At 41.4% G+C, this 19,264-nt stretch overlaps 1 protein-coding gene across 2 annotated transcripts; it reads right to left on the bottom strand.

The window, feature by feature from the left end:
• Positions 1 to 697: 697 nt before the first annotated feature.
• On the bottom strand, positions 698 to 18,412 carry NUP54 (nucleoporin 54). Of its 2 annotated transcripts, XM_042467289.1 has the most exons (13): positions 18,252 to 18,342; positions 16,375 to 16,536; positions 12,460 to 12,543; positions 12,211 to 12,351; positions 10,344 to 10,570; positions 9,757 to 9,944; positions 8,275 to 8,474; positions 6,501 to 6,555; positions 5,473 to 5,566; positions 4,502 to 4,609; positions 3,147 to 3,266; positions 2,531 to 2,641; positions 698 to 1,431 (listed from the first exon to the last, which is right to left on the bottom strand). In XM_042467289.1, exons 1-13 carry the CDS (start codon positions 18,310 to 18,312, stop codon positions 1,303 to 1,305), a joined length of 1,680 nt encoding a protein of 559 aa, XP_042323223.1. In that variant the 5' UTR covers positions 18,313 to 18,342; the 3' UTR covers positions 698 to 1,302. The 2 variants fall into 2 exon arrangements, with proteins under 2 accessions (XP_042323223.1, XP_042323224.1); XM_042467290.1 differs by lacking the exon at positions 16,375 to 16,536 and having other exon boundaries at positions 18,252 to 18,412.
• Between the last annotated feature and the right edge of the window lie 852 nt (positions 18,413 to 19,264).

Below are 19,264 nucleotides of genomic sequence, written 5' to 3'. Positions count from 1 at the left end.
TTACTGTAGCTATCAAAAATCATGGATTTTTGGTGAACCCTGTATTTCCAGTGGAAGTTGACCACAGATTCATGCTGGATGACCCTCAGATGCCCAGAAAGGTGTTTTCTTTTCAGGATGGCGGTAAGTGAAACTGCGGTTATCTGACTTACAGATATGGGGATCGTACTATATAAGTAAAAATGCAAGATACCAAGAATTAAGCTGGGTGGCATCTCACACTATGAAATTCTAAAGTAAGCTGGTAACTTAGCTGATTTTGGGAAGGCTTTGGCACCAATACTACTTGCTCTCGCGCCTGCAGAGTTCATGAACCAACTTTTGATTTGGCTCACAAGCAGCAGCTGTCAGTTTTACAGCTGCCTTTTATAATAAAACAACAGTGCCTTCTATGTTGTGCAGTTATTCTACTTTCCTGCGTGGGCTGTTGTTGATTCCCATTTTGGTGGAAAAACAAGTACTACAGCCTAAGGGAACACAATTCCTGCACTATTAAAGCAGTGATGTGGCAACAACAGCTGTTGCTTTTGCCTCTGATAACTTGCAGTTGTTGCCTCTATTCAGACTGAGGTAGCATTTGTCAGAGATGGGGCTTTCCTATTTCAGGAATCTTCTTACAGAGAGAAATCAGAACCATGGTTATAGTTCTGCAAATGTTTGCACAAGGGTTTCATTACAAACAGCATAGCGCAGGAGACTGGAAATAAAGATTTGATTTTATTACTTCTTGGAATAGTGATGTTGCAAATTCTGATAAAGCACAATGATATAAAATGATAGAAAAATAAAGGCTGGTTCTGATAATAAAAAGTTCACCAATACTTCCTTTGCACAATCTGCCCCAAAGAAGCAATTGGACACCCAGTTGTTTCTCTATAAACCACCAGGTTCAAAGGCTTTATTTATATGCAGTTTGTCTAGACAGACTGGACAGTGGTTAGTGAGCACAAAAACCAGAAGTTATTTTGACTAGTGTTTTCTGCTGGAGAAAAAAAAATGTATTTCCTACCTCTATTAACATATTTTTAAAAAACATAAACTTGATATTGTAGAAAATGCAGGTTTCGATCACAGGCAACCTTCGAAGGAATTTAAAGTCCTTGAAACCAAGCACAACTTTCAAAACCAAAACCTCATGAAGCTTGAAGCTGAAAAACAGGACAAGTATTCTGATAGCACTGGAGCTCTCTCAGATCCCACACTAAAGTTTATTGGGTTTTTTTTTTTAAACCACCTAGAGACTTTTGGTCATGGACAGAAAGCAACATCATCTACTGGCTTCTGTAGAAAAGAAGGGATCCATCAGCTGAAGACACCTCCTCTGATAGGGATGCTTTCATTTAATCCATGCTCTATCAGCTTTATATCTTCCAGGTCATCTTTTATAATGCTGATCAGGTGACTCAAACCTTCTTGTTGCTGCTTCAAATGCTAGAAGACAGAGAAAGAAGTCAAGTAAATGCTGTTTCTCACTGGCCTTTTCAAGCAAGATTTTAAGTCCCTTGCCACAATGTAAAATGCATTACATTGGCACTCAAACACTTACTAAGTCACAACCTCCAATCCTTCTCTCTTTGTTTCCCTGAGAATGAGAAGGTGGCACAAAAACTGTGATTTGTTCAGAGAAAAGAAGTGTGCTAAAAGCCTCTCTTTCATATGCAGTAACATTTAAATTAGATTCCAGGATTAGGTCGTAATGAATCATTCCTCAATTCAGCTCTGATTAAGAAACTTCTATCTATCAAAGACCTATTTATCACATTACCAGTATTTTCACTGACACTTTGAAACTGAAAGTACATTAACACAAATAAGCTACTGTTTTTAGTTAACAAAGGGCTCTATGTAAAGTACATGTGTGTCAAGCAAGCAAACCAACTTTCTGTCAGAGAAATGGCGTTTCTGAAATCCCATGGTATTTTTTTTTTTTAGAATAAAGTTTCAAGGATTCAACTAACAGCAGAATCTCAGTTGCGCAGAATTTCAATGATCTTTCTTGCACCCCATTCTTTGCAAGTGACAACATTCTTTGAGAATAAAAACTGGAAGCAAAATGCATCTAGAAGTTCTTTCTATTCTGAACAGACTTTCATTCTGTGGGCAAAATTCTACTCTTATGCAACTAAGCACCAAGGCCCATTCATGTATTAAGGCTTTCAAGAGGTACTTTACACATTTTTAAAGAATGGTTCTCAAATCTATCTTCTCAATAGCACTGCGGCACTTTATTATAATTTATAGACCATTTCTGGAGACATCTGAGTCAGTAACCAGGTTTCTTTATTAAAGATGGTGAATGAAAGCTAGGAAAGAAACTTGCCTTAGTCCAGCAACCATTTGGGTTTGTGGTCTCTAGTATCAGAGGCAGTAAACCCCTATATGTTGGTTGCTGAGGAATACAAGTTAGGGGTTGCATTTATAATGAGATTCTGCTAGTGGACATCTCAAAGCTATCTGATTCACTTTGGCTCTTTTTGGATGTTCTTATGATTAGATTTGCAAAGACTCAGATCAAGAAGTTAATATTCACCTGCTTGATTTCACGCAAGAGGTCAGCATCAATGTAGTACCTCTCTTCCGATCTCACAGCTCCAAAGTGATTCTGCATCCTAATCTGAGACATCAGCTCATTCAGACGACCCTGAAAGAGAAAGACAGAAGTGACCACCTTGTGGTATGTTCCAACTCCCTGTTGCTATTAATAGAACTTTTAAAATAATAAATCTCTGACACTTGGTACAACTCATTTAATCCAGCAAGTGACAAAAAAAAAAGTCATCTCTGAGGGAGTGTGTTCCATTGTCGAACAGCTCTTACTATCAGGAAGTTCTTTCTAATGTTGAGGTGGAATCCCTTTCCCTCTAGTTTGCATCCATTGCTCTGTGTCCTATTCTCTGGAGCAGCAGAAAACAAGCTTGCTTCATCTTCAATATGACACCCCTTCAAATATTTAAACAGGGCTATCATATCACCTCTTAACCTTCTCTTCTCTAGGCTAAACCTACCCAGCTCCTTAAGTCTCTCCTCATACTTGAGAGATTTAAGAGTGACACAGAGTTAGATTTCATGGGGAAAATATCTGGAGAAATTTCACAGTTCTGTTTACTACTGCTGGAGGATTTAGCCTCAGGTCTTGAGCTGCTAACCTTGAACTGCGTAGGCGCATTGAGTTCACACTGAATTGTATCCAACTGTACGCGAAGCTGTTCTTCATCAGCTTGGATGGCATAGCCGCTTTTCCTCTGAATCTCTTGCTTGATTAAAACCTGTACAAAGAAATAGGTTCCATATGTCAGAATGCTATCCTTACCTAAAGGGAAGCCATCCTGTACACTGGCATGCAAAGGCAAGCACAGAATGGAGCGCTGTCTCCACCAAATGTATATACCAGAAAGAGCAACCTTTGCTGCCATCCTTCTGCCACTTTTCCTCTCAAGTAATTACGCTTAGGAAATATCAGCCATGATGGCTATCAATCATGATGACTATAAGGAACCTCCACGTTCACAGGCAGTGTAGTTCTAGAACACTTCTGGCAAGCAAAGAGACGGAAGAAGCTTGTGCCTTCACACCGATTGTCAGTTTACCAGAAGCATCTGGCTGGCTTCTGATAAAAAAGCTGCAATTATTTTTAGATCAAAATCTAGAAATACACAAGACTGAGGTACCTTTATCATCTTAGAAATGATACCCATATTGAAGAAAGACAACTGAGATCATTTGTTGTTCACTGTTGTCAAATTAGCTTCCGCTTATGGCAACCCTATGAATGAGATTCCTCTAAGATGCCCTGTCATAAAAGCCCTGCTCAGATCCTGCAAACTCAGTCCTGTAACCTCCTCTGTAGCCATAATGTGGTACAGCGTGCCCATGCCATATGTGGCTTGCCGTGCATGGATTTGAGCTTATGTGCACGGCAAGCCCAGGAGGACAAAATGGACAATGCGTAGGAGCACACTGCCATAGAAACCAATGAGATTTGAGCGTACACATTTTCCCCATATGCGCAGGGGGGGGGGTCCAGAACGGATCCTCCGCGTATAGAAAGAGCCCACTGTATTCCTCTTTTCCTACTGCCTCCAACCTCATCATCTTTTCTAATGAGTCATGCCATCTCATGATATGGTCAAAGTACGACAGCCTCAGTTTGGTCATTTTGGATTCTAGGGAGTTTTGGCTTGACTTGTTCTTGGACCCTTTTATTGGTCATTTTGGCAGTCCATGGTACCTACTGTATCAAACTCTCTTTCACCACTACATTTCAAATTAATTATCTTCCTGTCAGCTTTCTTCTCTGTGCTGTTTTCACAAGGATACACAGAAACTGGAAATACAGTGGCATGAACAATCCTGACTTTGATACTCAGTGATAAAAACTATCTGAGACAATACTGTGAGATAAAAAGGGCATCTAGTAAATATCTGAACTGAGATTTGGACCTAAGGTTTCCTGAACGCTCAGCAGTCTTAATATTCCTTACAGGGAAAAGCAAAGGCCTACCTGCAATGCTCTGTGAGAAAGGTCCATAAGTTTCCTTTTGTATTGAGCTATTTTGGCCATTGTGGTAGTCTGATTTTTTTGAAGCTCACTTATGTCTTCTGATATTATCTAGAGACAGGAAGAGATGAGCTCAGTCATACAGCAGGAATAAAGATGCTTTGAATGCACAACTCTATTTAACCCTTGATATTCCTTATAATTTATTAGCTTTTCAAGTCCTCTGTGGGTGCAGTCCATAAACGGCAACAGGATTATGGGGCAAAAAGCTATTCAGTGATGTTGCCCTAACTAAAAGGAAGAGCATTTTGCATACTAACCCTCTATAACACACACACACACTCAGAGAGAGAGAGAGAGAGAGAGAGAGAGAGAGAGAGAGAGAATTCAGATCACAACGTGTTGAGAACGCCACCACCTACAGTACACCACATCACCAATGCTTACCAAATCAACCACCTGATTCTAACAAGATTTAAACAGATTTGGTACTACAATCAATTCTACAATTTACCAGTTCTTCAGGTAAAAACATCTCATTTCTATATTCACTGAAAAGTATAATCCAGGGTGGTCAAACTCCAACAAGAACATATGTAATGATCAAAATTACTGAGAAGTGGATGGAAAAACATGTGCCAGAATCTTTCCTTTCCCCTCGTGCCTATCCTGATTCAGCTGCCAAGATCTTCAGTCAGAGCTTTAGCAGAAAAGTGTAGCCTACAGCACTTTGCTTGTTGTCTTACAAATTCCTCCCTTCTCACAAGAAGGAAGGAGGCCTATCTCTTCTTCAGCTCTGGTTCCTTTCTTTATATTTCCTTCCCACCTTCACAGGAATATGTTAAAGGTGGCAAATGCAGATACAGGTAGCAGACAGACTTCAGGATTTACAATGTCAAAGTTGGCCCATCTTTTAGACACAGAGTATCTGTGGTCATCTCTCACAAGGTATGAGTGAAGAAAGTGAGACTCACATCTAATCTAGTCTGATGCTGCTTTGTCATTTGGTCTTGGACCTTCAGTCTCCTCAAGAGTTCTTTGAAGCCAACCATTGGCACTGGAATCAGTCTACAGAAGAGAAGTGATGTGTTATTTTTTTCTCTGCAAAATGGATGCTACAGAACCAAAAACTAGTCATTTATGAAGACAGGCAGAAGACACCAAAAAGAAAAGAAAAGGTTTCTCTAAACAGGAAAACAGGATTTCTTGTCTCCTTACATAAGGAAAGAACAATTATTTTGGCCAGTTCAAAGGACTTTGACCTGGCTCATACAAAGATACCTGTCACTCTGTTTCTCAAATTAGACTGCCACAGATTTGATGCCTTGCAACTGAAAGTGTAAAGTAATCTGGAGCTATTTAAGGTTATCCAAGAAGATAACAACACAGATAGAACCTGATGACAGGAATGCATATATGGATCATCACATATATACATGTTTAGAATTATCACAAAGAGATACTAAGTAACTGTATCAGCACTTGCAACAATCTGTAATAGTTTTGACAAGCTTCAGTGAGGGGTACTCACTTCCCAAATTACTGTTTACAAGCTCAGTAAACTCAGATCATATTCAAAAGTTTAGAAAAGGTATGTAGGACAACTCAAGAAACTGCACACATACCATAACACAAATTAATGATAAAATATGAATATTTTCAATTATCAGAAACCTCCTTCAATATGGACATTTAGTACAGTTTCTTCCTAATGTAATAGATTTTAATACAGGGGACATTCAGATCTCCTAACTCCCATGTGGATTCTGCAAAGGTTGAATCCCACATGTTCTTTCTATGTATTTGAATTAGTTTTCAGAGGCACTAAATATATCTAGATCTTGGTGGAGGTATCTGTGGCCATTTTCCAGCTGCTCCGCTTAGATGTTGTAGTATTCACAATGTGCTTGATATTGTTATCAAAAAATTACTTTCTCTGTTCTTCAGAAAGATCTCAACGAGCACACTTCTCAAAAGCCATTTTGCAAACCAGCTTACTCACTTTTCAGGGTCTGGATTATCCACTTTGGCCTGTTCCCAAATGATAGGATCAACGCCTGCAAGGAAGGGGAAAATAACATCAATGAAGACAATCTCGGCTAGTGAATTTGAGACAGCATATCTTCATCTTCACCACTTTCTATCTAAGCACTAGAAAGAGGCTCTCAAGAATATACTTCAGCGTTGCTGGAAGATGTGAAACATCATCTGTCACCAAATAACCTCATGATAATTGAGTTAGAAGACTATTTGTGATTTAGATCTCTTTGGGTGCATCTACACTGTAGAAATGATGCAGTTTGACACCACTTTAACGGCCATGGCTCCATCCTACAAGATCCTGGGATGTGTAATTTTGTGAGGCACCAGCACACTTTGGCAGCCACAGTTAGACCTTGTAAAACTACAAATCCCAGGATTCCAGAGGTTGGAGCTACATCACTTAAAGTGGTGTCAAACTGCATTATTTCTATAAAGGGTGTAGATGCACCCTTTCTCAGCATAATAATAATAATAATAATAATAATAATAATAATAATAATAATAAAATTTTATTTATATACCGCCCTTCTGAAAAATCAGGGCGGTGAACAACAAGAAATTACATACAATTACACAAAACAAATAAAATACATTAAAAACAGTTCAATAAAAATAATAAAATAACATGTCGGCAGCACGATGCTGACATGGGGGGGAGAGAGTTACTGGTCAGGGTAAGCTTGCTCAAATAAATGGGTTTTTAACCCCTTCCTGAATTGAGGTAGGGAGGTGGCTGAGCGGAGCTCGAAGGGCAGAGCGTTCCAGAGGTTGGGGGCTTAGATGGAAAAAGCCCTCCTAGAGGTGGAATTATATTTCGCCTCTGGAACACTTAACAATAGCTGCCCTGAAGATCGAAGTGCGCGGGGCGGATTGTACGGAGAGAGGCGGTCCTCCAGGTACCCTGGGCCCAAGCCATTTAGGGCTTTATAGGTAATTACCAACACCTTGTATTGCGCCCGGAAGCGGATAGGCAGCCAATGTAAGTCTTTAAGGACTGGAGTTATATGACTGGCCCTGGCAGTGCCAGTGACCAGACGGGCTGCCATATTCTGCACTAGTTGCAGCTTCCGGGTATGGTACAAGGGTTGCCCCATGTAGAGCGCATTGCAGAAATCCAAACGAGAGGTTACCAGGGCGTGTACAACAGTTTCAAGGTCTCCCCGGTCAAGGTAGGGACGCAGCTGGCGTATCAGCCGAAGCTGATAACAGGTGCTCCTGACCGTCGCATCCACCTGAGATGTAAGGTGGAGCGACGAGTCCAGGAGCACCCCCAAGCTGCGTACGGAGTCCTTCACGGAAAGCGTGATTCCGTTCAGGACAGGTGGAACCACCGCCAACCCCGGACCGGGGGAACCTATCACCAGTACTTCCGTCTTCTCTGGATTCAGGCTGAGTCTGTTTTCCCTAATCCAGCCCATTACCGACTCCAGACAGGCCACGAGAGGAGAGACGCCACTCCCGGTCACTGCATCAGTCGGAGACATAGAGAAGACTATTTGGGTGTCATCAGCGTACTGATAACACCGCGCCCCATGTCTCCGGATGATCTCTCCCAGCGGTTTCATGTAAATGTTAAAAAGCATGTAGAAGTATGATCACAAGGGCCTCAATCATTAACCCTCCACCCTGATAACACACCCCACACTGAAAAAGCACTGCACCCATGATTCAGCCCCCACTGCAATAGGGCTAGCATATCACCCAGACAAAGATTTTGTTGTAGCATGCAGTACCTGCAGGAGGATGTTGTAGGAACTGCTTGACCTGTGTGGGTGAGAGTTCTGTTCTAGCCATGGTTAGGGTAACTCCAAGCTGCTGCTGCAGCTGACTTTTTATGTTCGCTTGCTCAAAGTGTGCATAAAGGGTGGTGGCTGGAACTCGCCTTGAAGTCCCATTTGGCGACCTCTCAACCACATAGATGATTACTTCAGTCCTAGGAGATCAATAAAAATACTAGGACTTGAAATACTGATTTTTTTTTAGATTTCACTTTCTACTCTTGTTATTTTACAAGTCAAAACAAGTTGGCACGAAACCACAACTGTGTGATTTTACAGTTAATACTGCGCTATATAAATAAAGCATAATAATAATAATAATAATAATAATAATAATAATAATACAGGTAGTATTGTCCAGTGCCAACAAGGATTGTATTCTTACATGCTATTTTTCATCTAAAAGGAAAAAGGAGCTTAGGAACTGTGTTGAATGTATAGTAAAGATGATTCTGAATCAAGTAAGAAAAAGCTTTTCAGTTTTGAGGACTCTCAGCACACTGACAGATCCCTCTGCCCCCCGAGCTTGTAGTGCTAAAACTAACAGAAACTATCAAAAATAATGATTATGTAAGGGGTGGGTGGACAATTGTGGAAGGCTATGGGGTCATATTAGTCCCCCAAGAACCACTGGTGGGCAGCACACCCCACTGCGCCTTCATGGTAATTTTTTTACCATTTTTGGCCTAGCCCCCCCCCCCCCTTAGAGCATGAGGGGGCATTTTCACCATGTTTTATCCTGCTTCATGGCATTTCAGACAGGGCTTTTCTAACAACAACAAGTGAGCAAAAGTCATTTTCTATTTACAGTCTGTTTTTAAAAAGGCATCTACCAGGTCTAAAATGGCCCTGTGGGGCCAAAATGTGGTCTAAAATGGCCCAGTGGGCATTTGGAAGCATCCTGGGACATTATTGGGTTTTTTACCCTGGGGGTCCTAGAACAAACAAAAATGGCCATGGGAGGACCCATGCAGCCCACATGTCATACTTTGTTCACCTCGATCTAAAGCCACTCCTACACTGATGGGAACATGAAGCTGAAAAATACAACCATGAGTGCAGCAAGCTGCAAGTCATAAACCACTGGAGATCTGGTAGGTTTCAGCTTTCAACTCCAGGCTGCAGAATTACAGCGGGGTGCTACCCAAGCACCTCTAACCCTCTCCCAACCAGTGAATAGCCAGTAAATGGCTCAAGGGTCACTCTCTGGTAATTCAAAGATGCCTTCTGTGGTGGTGGGGACACAGCTTCCTGACCATGGTAGGATACTGGCCTGTGTATCTCACTGGCACAAAGAGAGGAAGGGGAAATTAGATAGAATCATGGGGAGCTACAGCAGCTGACCATCCTGACACCAGAGATATGAGGATAGTTAATCTTCTTAGATACAATCAGACTGTTTATATGGACAATCAATATTCTATACATTTAACTTACAGATCATCTGGCATTGTTTTTACACCTTCAACATTTACAGTGAGAGTCTGGTTTGAACCTAAGAGTTTGTGCAATGATTCCACAAGCTGCTGCTGCTGACTTCGAATCTCTGCTTCCTTTTTGTTGAAAACCAGTGCTACCAAGCCGTCTTCATCCTTGTTGTTTGGCATACAGCTGTAGCCCACAGCCTGTGAAAAACAACAGCCTTTTCAGTTAAAAAAGGCATCCAAACATTTTCCTGCACCAATACAATACTGGAGAAATATGAAAGGTAACGGTACCTCATGTAAAGTAGCCACAGAGATTGCTGCAAAATGTCTCAAAGTAATTAGAACTATCTCACTGACCGACAGTGGTTTGAGTATTGGACTACAATTCTGGGGACTGGGATTCAAATCCCTGCTCGAGCATAAAAACTCACTGGATGAACTTGTGCAAGTCACACTCTTTTAGCCGCAGAGGATGGTAATGGCAAACCCTCCTGAAGAAATTTGCCTGACAGGTTAGGTCACCATAAGTCAAAAATGACTTGGAAGCACACAACCATCCCCACCACCACTAGTTAGATAAAGGCAGATGAACCATACCTTAAATCTGCAGAATGGATTTTCCTGTGTGAACTCCACTGGGGCAATGTTACTGTTGAAATATCCTTTGCCTGTTCCCCAAAATGCCTGCAGCTGGTTCCATTTGGCCAAAATAGCATCTCGCTCATCTCCCAAGAGTGTGGGTGCAGAAAGGGCACTTGCTGTGTTTATTAGCTGGTTGGATTGGGTAGGAGCCTGAACAGGTTGACTGAAGAGGCCTCCAAGGGCTAAAAATTGAACCAAGAAGACAGATGCTGATAGAGGCACATAAATGACATGAACAAGTGTAGTTTTCATTCAAAGTACAACCACTGCTTTCCCCCCCAAATTGTCCAACAATCTTGAAAAGATGAAGGTGTCAATCTGAGTGCACAACGTTCAATTAATCTGAGCATCCTATGTACAGTGGAAAAAAGAGAGAAAGAATATCTTTAACTTCCCTGCTCCAGGTTCTACAGATAATTTAGATACCAATTTGGTTGTTAACTGCATTCGCGTCAATCTCGACCCATGGCGAGACATCTCCAGGCCTCCCTGTTCCCTACTGCTCTGCCCAACTCATGCAAATTCATATTTGTGGTCTCTTTTATAAAGTCCATCTATCTAGCATGTGGCCTTCCTCTCTTTCTACTTCCTTCTACCTTTCCCAACATCATCATCATCATCATCATCATCATTATTATTATTAATTTATAAAGCGCTGTAAATTTACACATTTACATGTAAATTTATGCCTTCTCATGATGTATCCCAAGTATGACAGTCTACGTTTTGTCATCTTGGCTTCTAGGGATATTTCTGGCTTGCTCTGCTCTAGTACCCATTTGTTTGTCTTTTTGGCTGTCCATGGAATCCTCAGCACTCTTCTTCAGCAACACATTTCAAATGCGTTGATTTTCCTCCTATCTTCTTTCTTAACTGCTCATCTCTCCCATCAATACATGGTAATATGTTCAAGACATTATGATAGTAATGGCAGTAATATTGGTGAAGATATAACAAAAGAACAAGAAGGTAAAAGTGAAAACTTAAGACAGGAGAAAGAAAAACACCCACATCTTGACAGACCTGAAAATTATATCTTTCTTCCCAATACATATTGGGAAGAAAAATATAATATATTCCTCTCCATTCCCCTTTCCTATTGTATTGTTACTTTGGAGACAGTAATTCTCCAAGCAAGAATGACCTTGTTTTAATTGACTGCACTTAAGCCAATCCATTAGCTTTCCAGCAAAGAGCCAGGATAATCATACATATTACATATTTTGCTAAACCTCTTGGATAAAAAAACCACTGCCCAAGAATTTCACTGTATTACATCAACTACCATTAATATATTTTTCATTGGCAGTTTAACCAACAATAAGAAAGAAACAAGAAAGCCTAATGAAAATAATAGTTGTGATGGTCACTTGAAATACTCAGATGAAAAGAAAATGGAAGATTACCTCCACGAGAGGAACTGAGATTTTGGATGGAATATAAGGGTGAAAATGGCTCCAGGGAAGGTGAGCACTGAGGTGGAATATTAAAGATATTTAGGCAAATTGTAATAGAATGTAGGAAATATATATACAGAATTATGGACTGTATAATAATCAATATTTAATGTATGAATTTTAATATTTTTTTTAAAAAAGAAATACTCAGTCAACATACAGTTGACAAATTCCACTTCTTTGCTTGAGGGGAGGCTAAAGAGTTGATAAGGACACAAAGGTAGCATGTTCTTTGGGATAGCTGTATCACAATCACAAGAAAGAAAAGATGCTAAAGAATGCTGCCCTCTTGGGGGAGAACAGTTTGATTTAATATGCAGGAATTAAGTATAATCTATGAAAAGAATTAGCCTTAGCATACTTACTTGGTTGCTGCTGCTGGGTGCTGAAACCACCAAATCCCAAACCTGTCCCCAAACCTGTGCCAAGGCCAGTACCAGTTCCAGTTGCTGTCCCAAAGCCAGTACCAAATCCAAAACCTTTGTTTTGGGTAGCACCAAATATCCCTTGAAAGAAGAAACAGGGTTTAAAAAACAGTGAAGAACTGCAAAGGAAAAGGTTAGTTGTTAATGAGAAAAAACAACTAATATGCAACCAAAATAATGGGCTCTTACCAGTGGTACCTGTGTTGGTAGGAGCTGAGAAGCTAAACGTAGATCCAGCTGTGGTGTTTGTCGTCCCAAACCCTCCAAAGGCCCCTGATGAACCAAACATACAGGTCAAAAAGGAGGGCTAGGATCTCAAAAAGCAAAGAAGTTTGATGCTCACATGCTGGTAGGTTTGAAGGAAGTGAGATGGTAACAAATGGATGCAACTGACATGATCAAGAAACATCCCATACTAATACATTATCCTCATTTAATGTGGGAGTTATTGCACCAACACTGAAACACTTAACCCTATTTGATGTTTACAGAAAACTTGCATTACGACTTCTCTCAGTTCCAGTTATCTGCCTTCAGTGGTTATCTGATCCCACTGTTATTAATGGAAAAACACATCACATCCATCCATTCCTGGAATAAAGAAGGAAAACATTTCTCTTAGTGTTTACTTCGGCCATAATTTAATTAACGCATAAACAGGTTATTGGCATCTTGTGGACTCTTCTTGCATGGTATTTTTCCTCCTTACATGCCTAAACAGGTGTAAGAGAACTCATTAAATAGCTTCACTTGAACCAAGAAGGAGCCCTTAGATGCAATTTCAATCAATACAAGGGGTTTCATCTGTGTTTGACACCACCACTGATACTGATCCTGCTAGCTGGTTTCAACAAGCATCAAGCAACATAGATTGGCTAGCTGTGAGTGCCAAATGTATTGATTCTGCTAGTCTGGAAACATCCTAAATATGTTAGAATTTGCAATCTCTGCTTGTGCATGGCAAGACTAGACTTTCAATTGCAGCTACCATTAAATTTTAAATAAAAACCCCAATTTTTTATTATTATTATTATTATTATTATTATTATTATTATTATTATTATTATTATTAATATGACAGTGCTAACTACTGCAATCCAGTGTGATCCGGTTATATGTTCTTCTCTTAATACAAATTCTCCAAATGCAACATAAAGTAATGCTGAGGGAGTAATTTTGTTCAGTCACAGAACAAATAAATTATGATTCGGATTAGTATCTGAACAAGTGGTTTCAAATAGCTAACAAGAGATTAACACAACACAAAGCATTAAAACTGTTGCATAATACAATACAAAAACAATGGGACTATGGAATGGTTATAATTTTATATACGAACAGCTGCAAGACCTAAAGGCTAAACCTAAATATATTAAAAATACTAAACATTACTATTTGGTGAATTTCTGAAAAAGACCATAACAGTGTTTGACTATTCAAACTCAGCTAAAGAAGGAGAACCAACTCATCCCACTACCAACAGATTCAAAGTAGCTCAGCATGCTTAAAATTCTGGAGCTTTTTGTCAAAATTACATACATCTCAAAGTTGAAAAGTGAGGACTGCTGTTTTGTTTTGAGCTGATCGTATAAAATTTGTTTTTTTTACAAAACCTTGATAACTTGTGGTGGGTTCACAATGACTGGGATCCAATGAAGAGACATAGGAAAGAGGGAAAACATAAAAGCTGTAGAGTCCAAGAATTCGAGATATAGAAAATGCATTTTTAAAGTTGATTTTGCAGAAGCTCAGTACCATTACCAAGCAGTCATAATTTTAAATCCCTATTAGCAGCCTCTGTATAATGAATTTGACCAGGCCTTGTTGGGATGCTAAAATACTTGAGCTCATTTTGTTTAGGATGAAATTGGAGTCACTTTGCTGGTAGTACTTTTAACAAAATACTGGATTTGCACTTTAGCTGTTACAGTTTGGCTTTACATCTTGTGCTAACAACGGAATTGGAGGGCGAAATCATCATTTCGCGAGTGTAATTTCCATTTGGCTAATGGGATGGCTAATGACACCAAAATGACACATTAATCCTGGTTTAGCAACCCAGATTATATCAACATGGATTCAAGGCTAGAGAGTTAAATCCCAAGAGGGGAAAATAGCCACAATTCCCTGCCCCAAACCAGAGAGAGGCTCCCCTGTTCCAGGCCTTCACATCTCTAAGTCTGATCCATAGTTTAACACAGCTTCCCATGCATACTGTAAACGGGTAAATTATGAAGGGGAACTGAGAATTATAAACCCTTAATAGGAGGGAATATACATAGTGGGACACGAGCAAGGAAGGCATGATTGACTGTAAACCTTCCTGGGTTGGACATGGGTAGCTCCCCTTCACTCTTTACATAACTATCATAGCATTTAACTAATCAAATATTATGTTCTCACAAGTCCTGGGCAAAAATGAATCGCTCTCAAGCGACCGCAAGCTTTCTCAGCTGCACTGGCTTCTCCATTCATTTCATGGGAAGACCCACCCTATGTTTTTTTCTATGCACAAAACAGAAAGACATGGGGAAGCATTAGGTCACCCAGCCAAGGCTTTGACTCTCCAATTGCCCTGCCTCATTCTTTAAATTTTATGGGAGGTGCAGGCATTGTTTTCTTTTAACAACTCTTGCATATTCCCTTTGATTTTTACTTTTTTTCCTACCCGAGAAAATCCTTTAAAGAAAAAAGATGGGGCAGCCATAAAACACTTCAGTTGTGAGCAATAGGAGCCCTCTGTTCAGGTGCATCCCTCTCTAACCACGAGACTCTTGTTGTCCTGTGCCTTCAAGTAGCTTTTGACTTATGGCAACCTTAAGGTGAACATATCATAGGGCTTCCTTGCCAAGTTTCTGTTGGAAGATTTTTGCATTCTCTTTCCCTCTCCTTAGATATCTGGATTCGGATATAGCCTTTTTGTATATATAGATTAAAGCCATTAGTAAACTTTTGTTTTAAACTACAATCTACTTTTGTTGTTTATAGAGTCCGTCTCAGTTCTTAGGGAAGCATAGTTAGACAAGAGCACATTTCTGCTACTCTGCTGATTTAAAGCAGCCCTCACAGGCTTGGCTTTGACATTTTTGACATTTAATATTTTTTTGTTTCCTTATCAAAGGCTGAAACCTTAGAAAACTTAAATTACCTACAGTTTCTTTAGAGGTGGTTTGTCATTGCTATCTTCTGGGGCTGAGAGAGTGCGACTTGCTCAAGGTCACCCAGTGAGCTTCCATGGCCGAGCCAGAATTTGAACCCTAGTCTCCCATAGAATCATAGAGTTTGAAGAGACCACAAGGGCCACGATCCAGTCCAACCCCCTGCCATGCAGGAAATCACAATCAAAGCATCCCCAACAGATGTCCATCCAGCCTCTGTTTAAAGACCTCCAAGGAAGGAGACTCCACTACACTCCAAGGGAGTTTGTTCCTCTGTCGAATAGCCCTTACTGTCAGGAACTTCCTCCTAATGTTGAGGTGGAATCTCTTTTCCTGCAGCTTGCATCCAGTTCCGGGTCCTATTCTCTGGAGCAGCAGAATACAAGCTTGCTCCCTCCTCAATATGACATCCTTTCAAGTATTTAAACAGGGCTATCATATCACCTCTTAACCTTCTCTTCTCCAGGCTAAACATCCCCATTTCCCTGAGTCGTTCCTCATAGGGCATGGTTTCCAGACCCTTCACCATTTTAGTCGCCCTCCTTTGGACACAGGGCTCCAGTTTCTCAATGTCCTTTTTGAATTGTGGTGCCCAGTGTCCTAGTCCAAAGCTCAAACCATTACGCTACACTCTAGCACCCTTAAATAATTGCTGGGCCAGGGTAGACATTTGTTTGTATCTATTTTAGTGACCAAACAGTCACTGGTCTCAGTTGATAAAGTATTTCAGAAACAAATCAGTGCTGTTCAATAACTTAAGAATCAAGGCAAAGAAAGTATTCCCTTTCCACTCTGGTCAGTAAGTACACTGCTTTGAAATGGGACCCATGGATTTCAATGCAATTTGCTGCCCTGGGGTTTAGACCCCCAAATGGACTAAAAGCGAATTCTTGGACCCTTCCCAGCAACAATATAATTACAAGCACCACTTGTGTGCATTCTCTACCTGCGCTGGCCAGACTGTTACCAAAATTGAATGGTGGCGTCGAGGTAGTAGACACACCAAAATTCCCAATATTAAAATTCACTGCAGGATTAGCAGTTAATCCGAAACCCCCAAAATTAAACCCAGTGGCAGTGGAGTTTGCTGTTTCAAGCCCACCAAATCCTGATGAGTGGGAAGCGGAAAGAAAGTAATACAGTGTTAGTGAGAAGTCAAACAGCTGAACAGCAAAAGTATCTTTGATTAGGAGAAATGAGGAAGCAGAAGCACAGGAAGCAAAAGATAACATTTCGCATCAAGCAGGTGCTATTAACTAAAAGAAGGGATTTATGTTTCTAATTCTATAGGGAAATGAAATTTATTGCCAAGTATTATATCGGTTGCTGCATCAAACATATCAAAAACAAGTCTTTCCCAGTAAGTAAACATGGTATTTTGAATTACTACCATTAGAGGGTTTAGAAATGATGAATTTTGTACTGTCAGCCCTCTGTATCCATGGATTCTTTATCCACAGATTCAGCCATCCGTGGCTTGAAAATATTAATATTCATCATCATCATCATCATCATCATCATATTTATTTGTACCCTGCTTTCCCCCCAAAATTGGGACCCAAAGTGGCTTACAGTCCAAAAACACAGTAGAATTAAAAACTTACAAAACTGACAATTACAATGGAAATGAATGGGATTGAATTATATATAGTGGGCCCTTGGCATCCTCTGGAGTTTGGTCCCAGGGCCCTTGTGGATACCAAAATCTGTGGATGCTCAAGTCCTGCTAAATACAAACCATGGCAAAATGGTGTCCCTTATATAAAATGGCAAAATCAAGGTTTGCTTTTGGATATATAATCTGTGGATAAAAAAACCTGGGGATACAGACAGTGATTGTAAATTCAAAAGAACACCAAACGTTCATTTGCTGTTTTATACAAGGGGCACCTTTGTACTATGCCACTGTATATAATGGGGCTTGAGCATCCATGGATTTCTGTATCCAGAGAGAGTCCTGAATCAAAACCCAGTGGATATCAAAGTCTCACTGTAATAAAGTGGGGCTTCATATTTTCTAGACACAAAGCCATGACAAAGTGTAAAACCCTCCATGAAGGTGTTTCTTCCCCTGCTCCACCTTCACACATGGCACTAAACGCAATGCCTTTGCAACAGGCTTTGGGACTCTTCCTCTGCTAAACTGCAGTCATCTTTATGACCAAACACAGTGGGGCCTCCACATTCTCTGGGGTCAGGGGCGAAGGGTTCTCTTTACCTGGAGAACACCTCTCTAGGAATCTGCAGCTCCTCCAGTCCAACTCTATGGTCGACACCTGACAGAACCTGCGCATAGAATCTTGCAGAAGGGCCTGCAAATGCCTAGAGAGGTGTTCTCTCTAGGACATTCTCGGTCCTCCGGCACAACTCTATGGTCCCCCCCCTCAAGCATTTTAAAATGCTTCTTTTGGCATAAACTTTCGTGGGGGGCTACAAACTACAAATCCCAGGATTCCATAGCATGGAGCCAGGACAGTTAAAATGGTATGAAACTGGATCGTCTCTGGACAAAGGATGCAGCCTGAATTAGGTCCAAGACACCCTGCAGAAATAACCCGGTCTGAGACCGCTTTAGCCGCCCTGGCTCAGTGCTAGGGGCCCTGAGTTTATTGTGGCGCTGACAGAGAAGGCTCAGTGTGTCACAAAACTACAGTTCCCAGGATTCCCTAGCACTGAGCCAGGGCAGCGAAAGCGGCCCCAAAGTGTGGTCTGGGCCTTGGTTCCATGAAGGAAATGTCAGTCAGTCCGGGATCCAAGCGGGGCAGAGAGAGGAGGCGCCCCTCAGGCCCAAGGCCTCCTCCTTCCCTCCTTCCCGGGACTCACCCGCGGGGTTCGGGGCGGCTGCAGCCCCGGCAGCAGCGGCAGCCCCGAAGTTGAAAGCCATGAGGCTGGAGCAGCAGCAGCAGGAGCAGCCAAGGCCCCGAAAAGGACCAGCAGGTCCCTCGCCCTCCGCGTCCGGGTGGAAACCGAGGCCTACGAAGAAGATGGTTCCCACAATGACGCCCTAAACTGTGCCCTTTAAGGGATTCTGGACTCCAGCTCCCAGAATCCCACTCCGTTGGCCAACGTGGCTGAGGCTTCTGGGAGCTGAAGTCCAAAACCTCTCAAAGGGCACAAACAAAACAATCCGTCAGGGATTCCTTTTATTGGCCACTATGAACTTGTTGCAAAGCTTTCAAAGCTCCATGGGCTTCTTCTTCTTCTTCATCATCAGGGAAGATGTTACAAACCAAACAGGAGAAAGAAAGAAAGAAACTCTGCATGTTGTTCCAGGCCTTAGTAAAGATGTTGAACTGAAAGAAGTTGGCAGCATGAGCTTTCCTAGATTTAAGTCTCCTTCCTCAGACGCCTAGTAGACTGAAGTCATGCTGCCAACTTCTTTTTCTCAGTTGCTAGGTTCCTGCAGTATACTCTTATAATGCCGCCATTCCGCTTAACTGCTCTGGCTGCCTCCTGTTGCATTCTGGGATTTGCAGTTGAGAGAGGAGGGCATTTGGAATTCTCAGCCAGGGAGCCCTTAGGCCTCACTGAACTACAAACCCCAGAATGCAACAGGAGGCAGCCAGCGCTGTCAAAGCGCAATAGCAGCATTGTAAGGAGTGTAGTGCAATAATCTACTAAGCAGTATGTAAGACGATCTTGTAGCACCTTTGAAGCTAACCACATTTACACACTGCACTCTTATAGTGCCGCTATTGCGCTTTGACTGCGCTGGCTGCCTCCTGTTGCATTCTGGGGTTTGTAGTTCAATGTCTTTCCCTGAGGCTGAGAGCATGTGACTTGCCCAAGGTCTCCCAGGGAGTTTCATGGCCAAGTGGGAATCAAACCCTGGTCTC

The sequence above is a fragment of the Sceloporus undulatus genome, chromosome 5, assembly GCF_019175285.1.
Source record: "Sceloporus undulatus isolate JIND9_A2432 ecotype Alabama chromosome 5, SceUnd_v1.1, whole genome shotgun sequence".
NCBI classification, from domain to species: domain Eukaryota; kingdom Metazoa; phylum Chordata; class Lepidosauria; order Squamata; family Phrynosomatidae; genus Sceloporus; species Sceloporus undulatus.
The sequence above is the reverse complement of the archived record's forward strand: the minus strand, read 5'-3'. Positions and strand labels throughout refer to the sequence as shown.

Coding starts and splice junctions, on each gene's coding strand:
- NUP54 (XM_042467289.1), bottom strand. CDS start 18,312: ATGGCTTTCAACTTCGGGGCTGCCGCTGCTGCCGGGGCTGCAGCCGCC. Junction 9,945..10,343: donor ATCCATTCTGCAGATTTAAG/GTATGGTTCATC, acceptor TGTTTTTCACAG/GCTGTGGGCTACAGCTGTAT. Junction 4,610..5,472: donor AGCATCAGACTAGATTAGAT/GTGAGTCTCACT, acceptor TCCTGTCTCTAG/ATAATATCAGAAGACATAAG.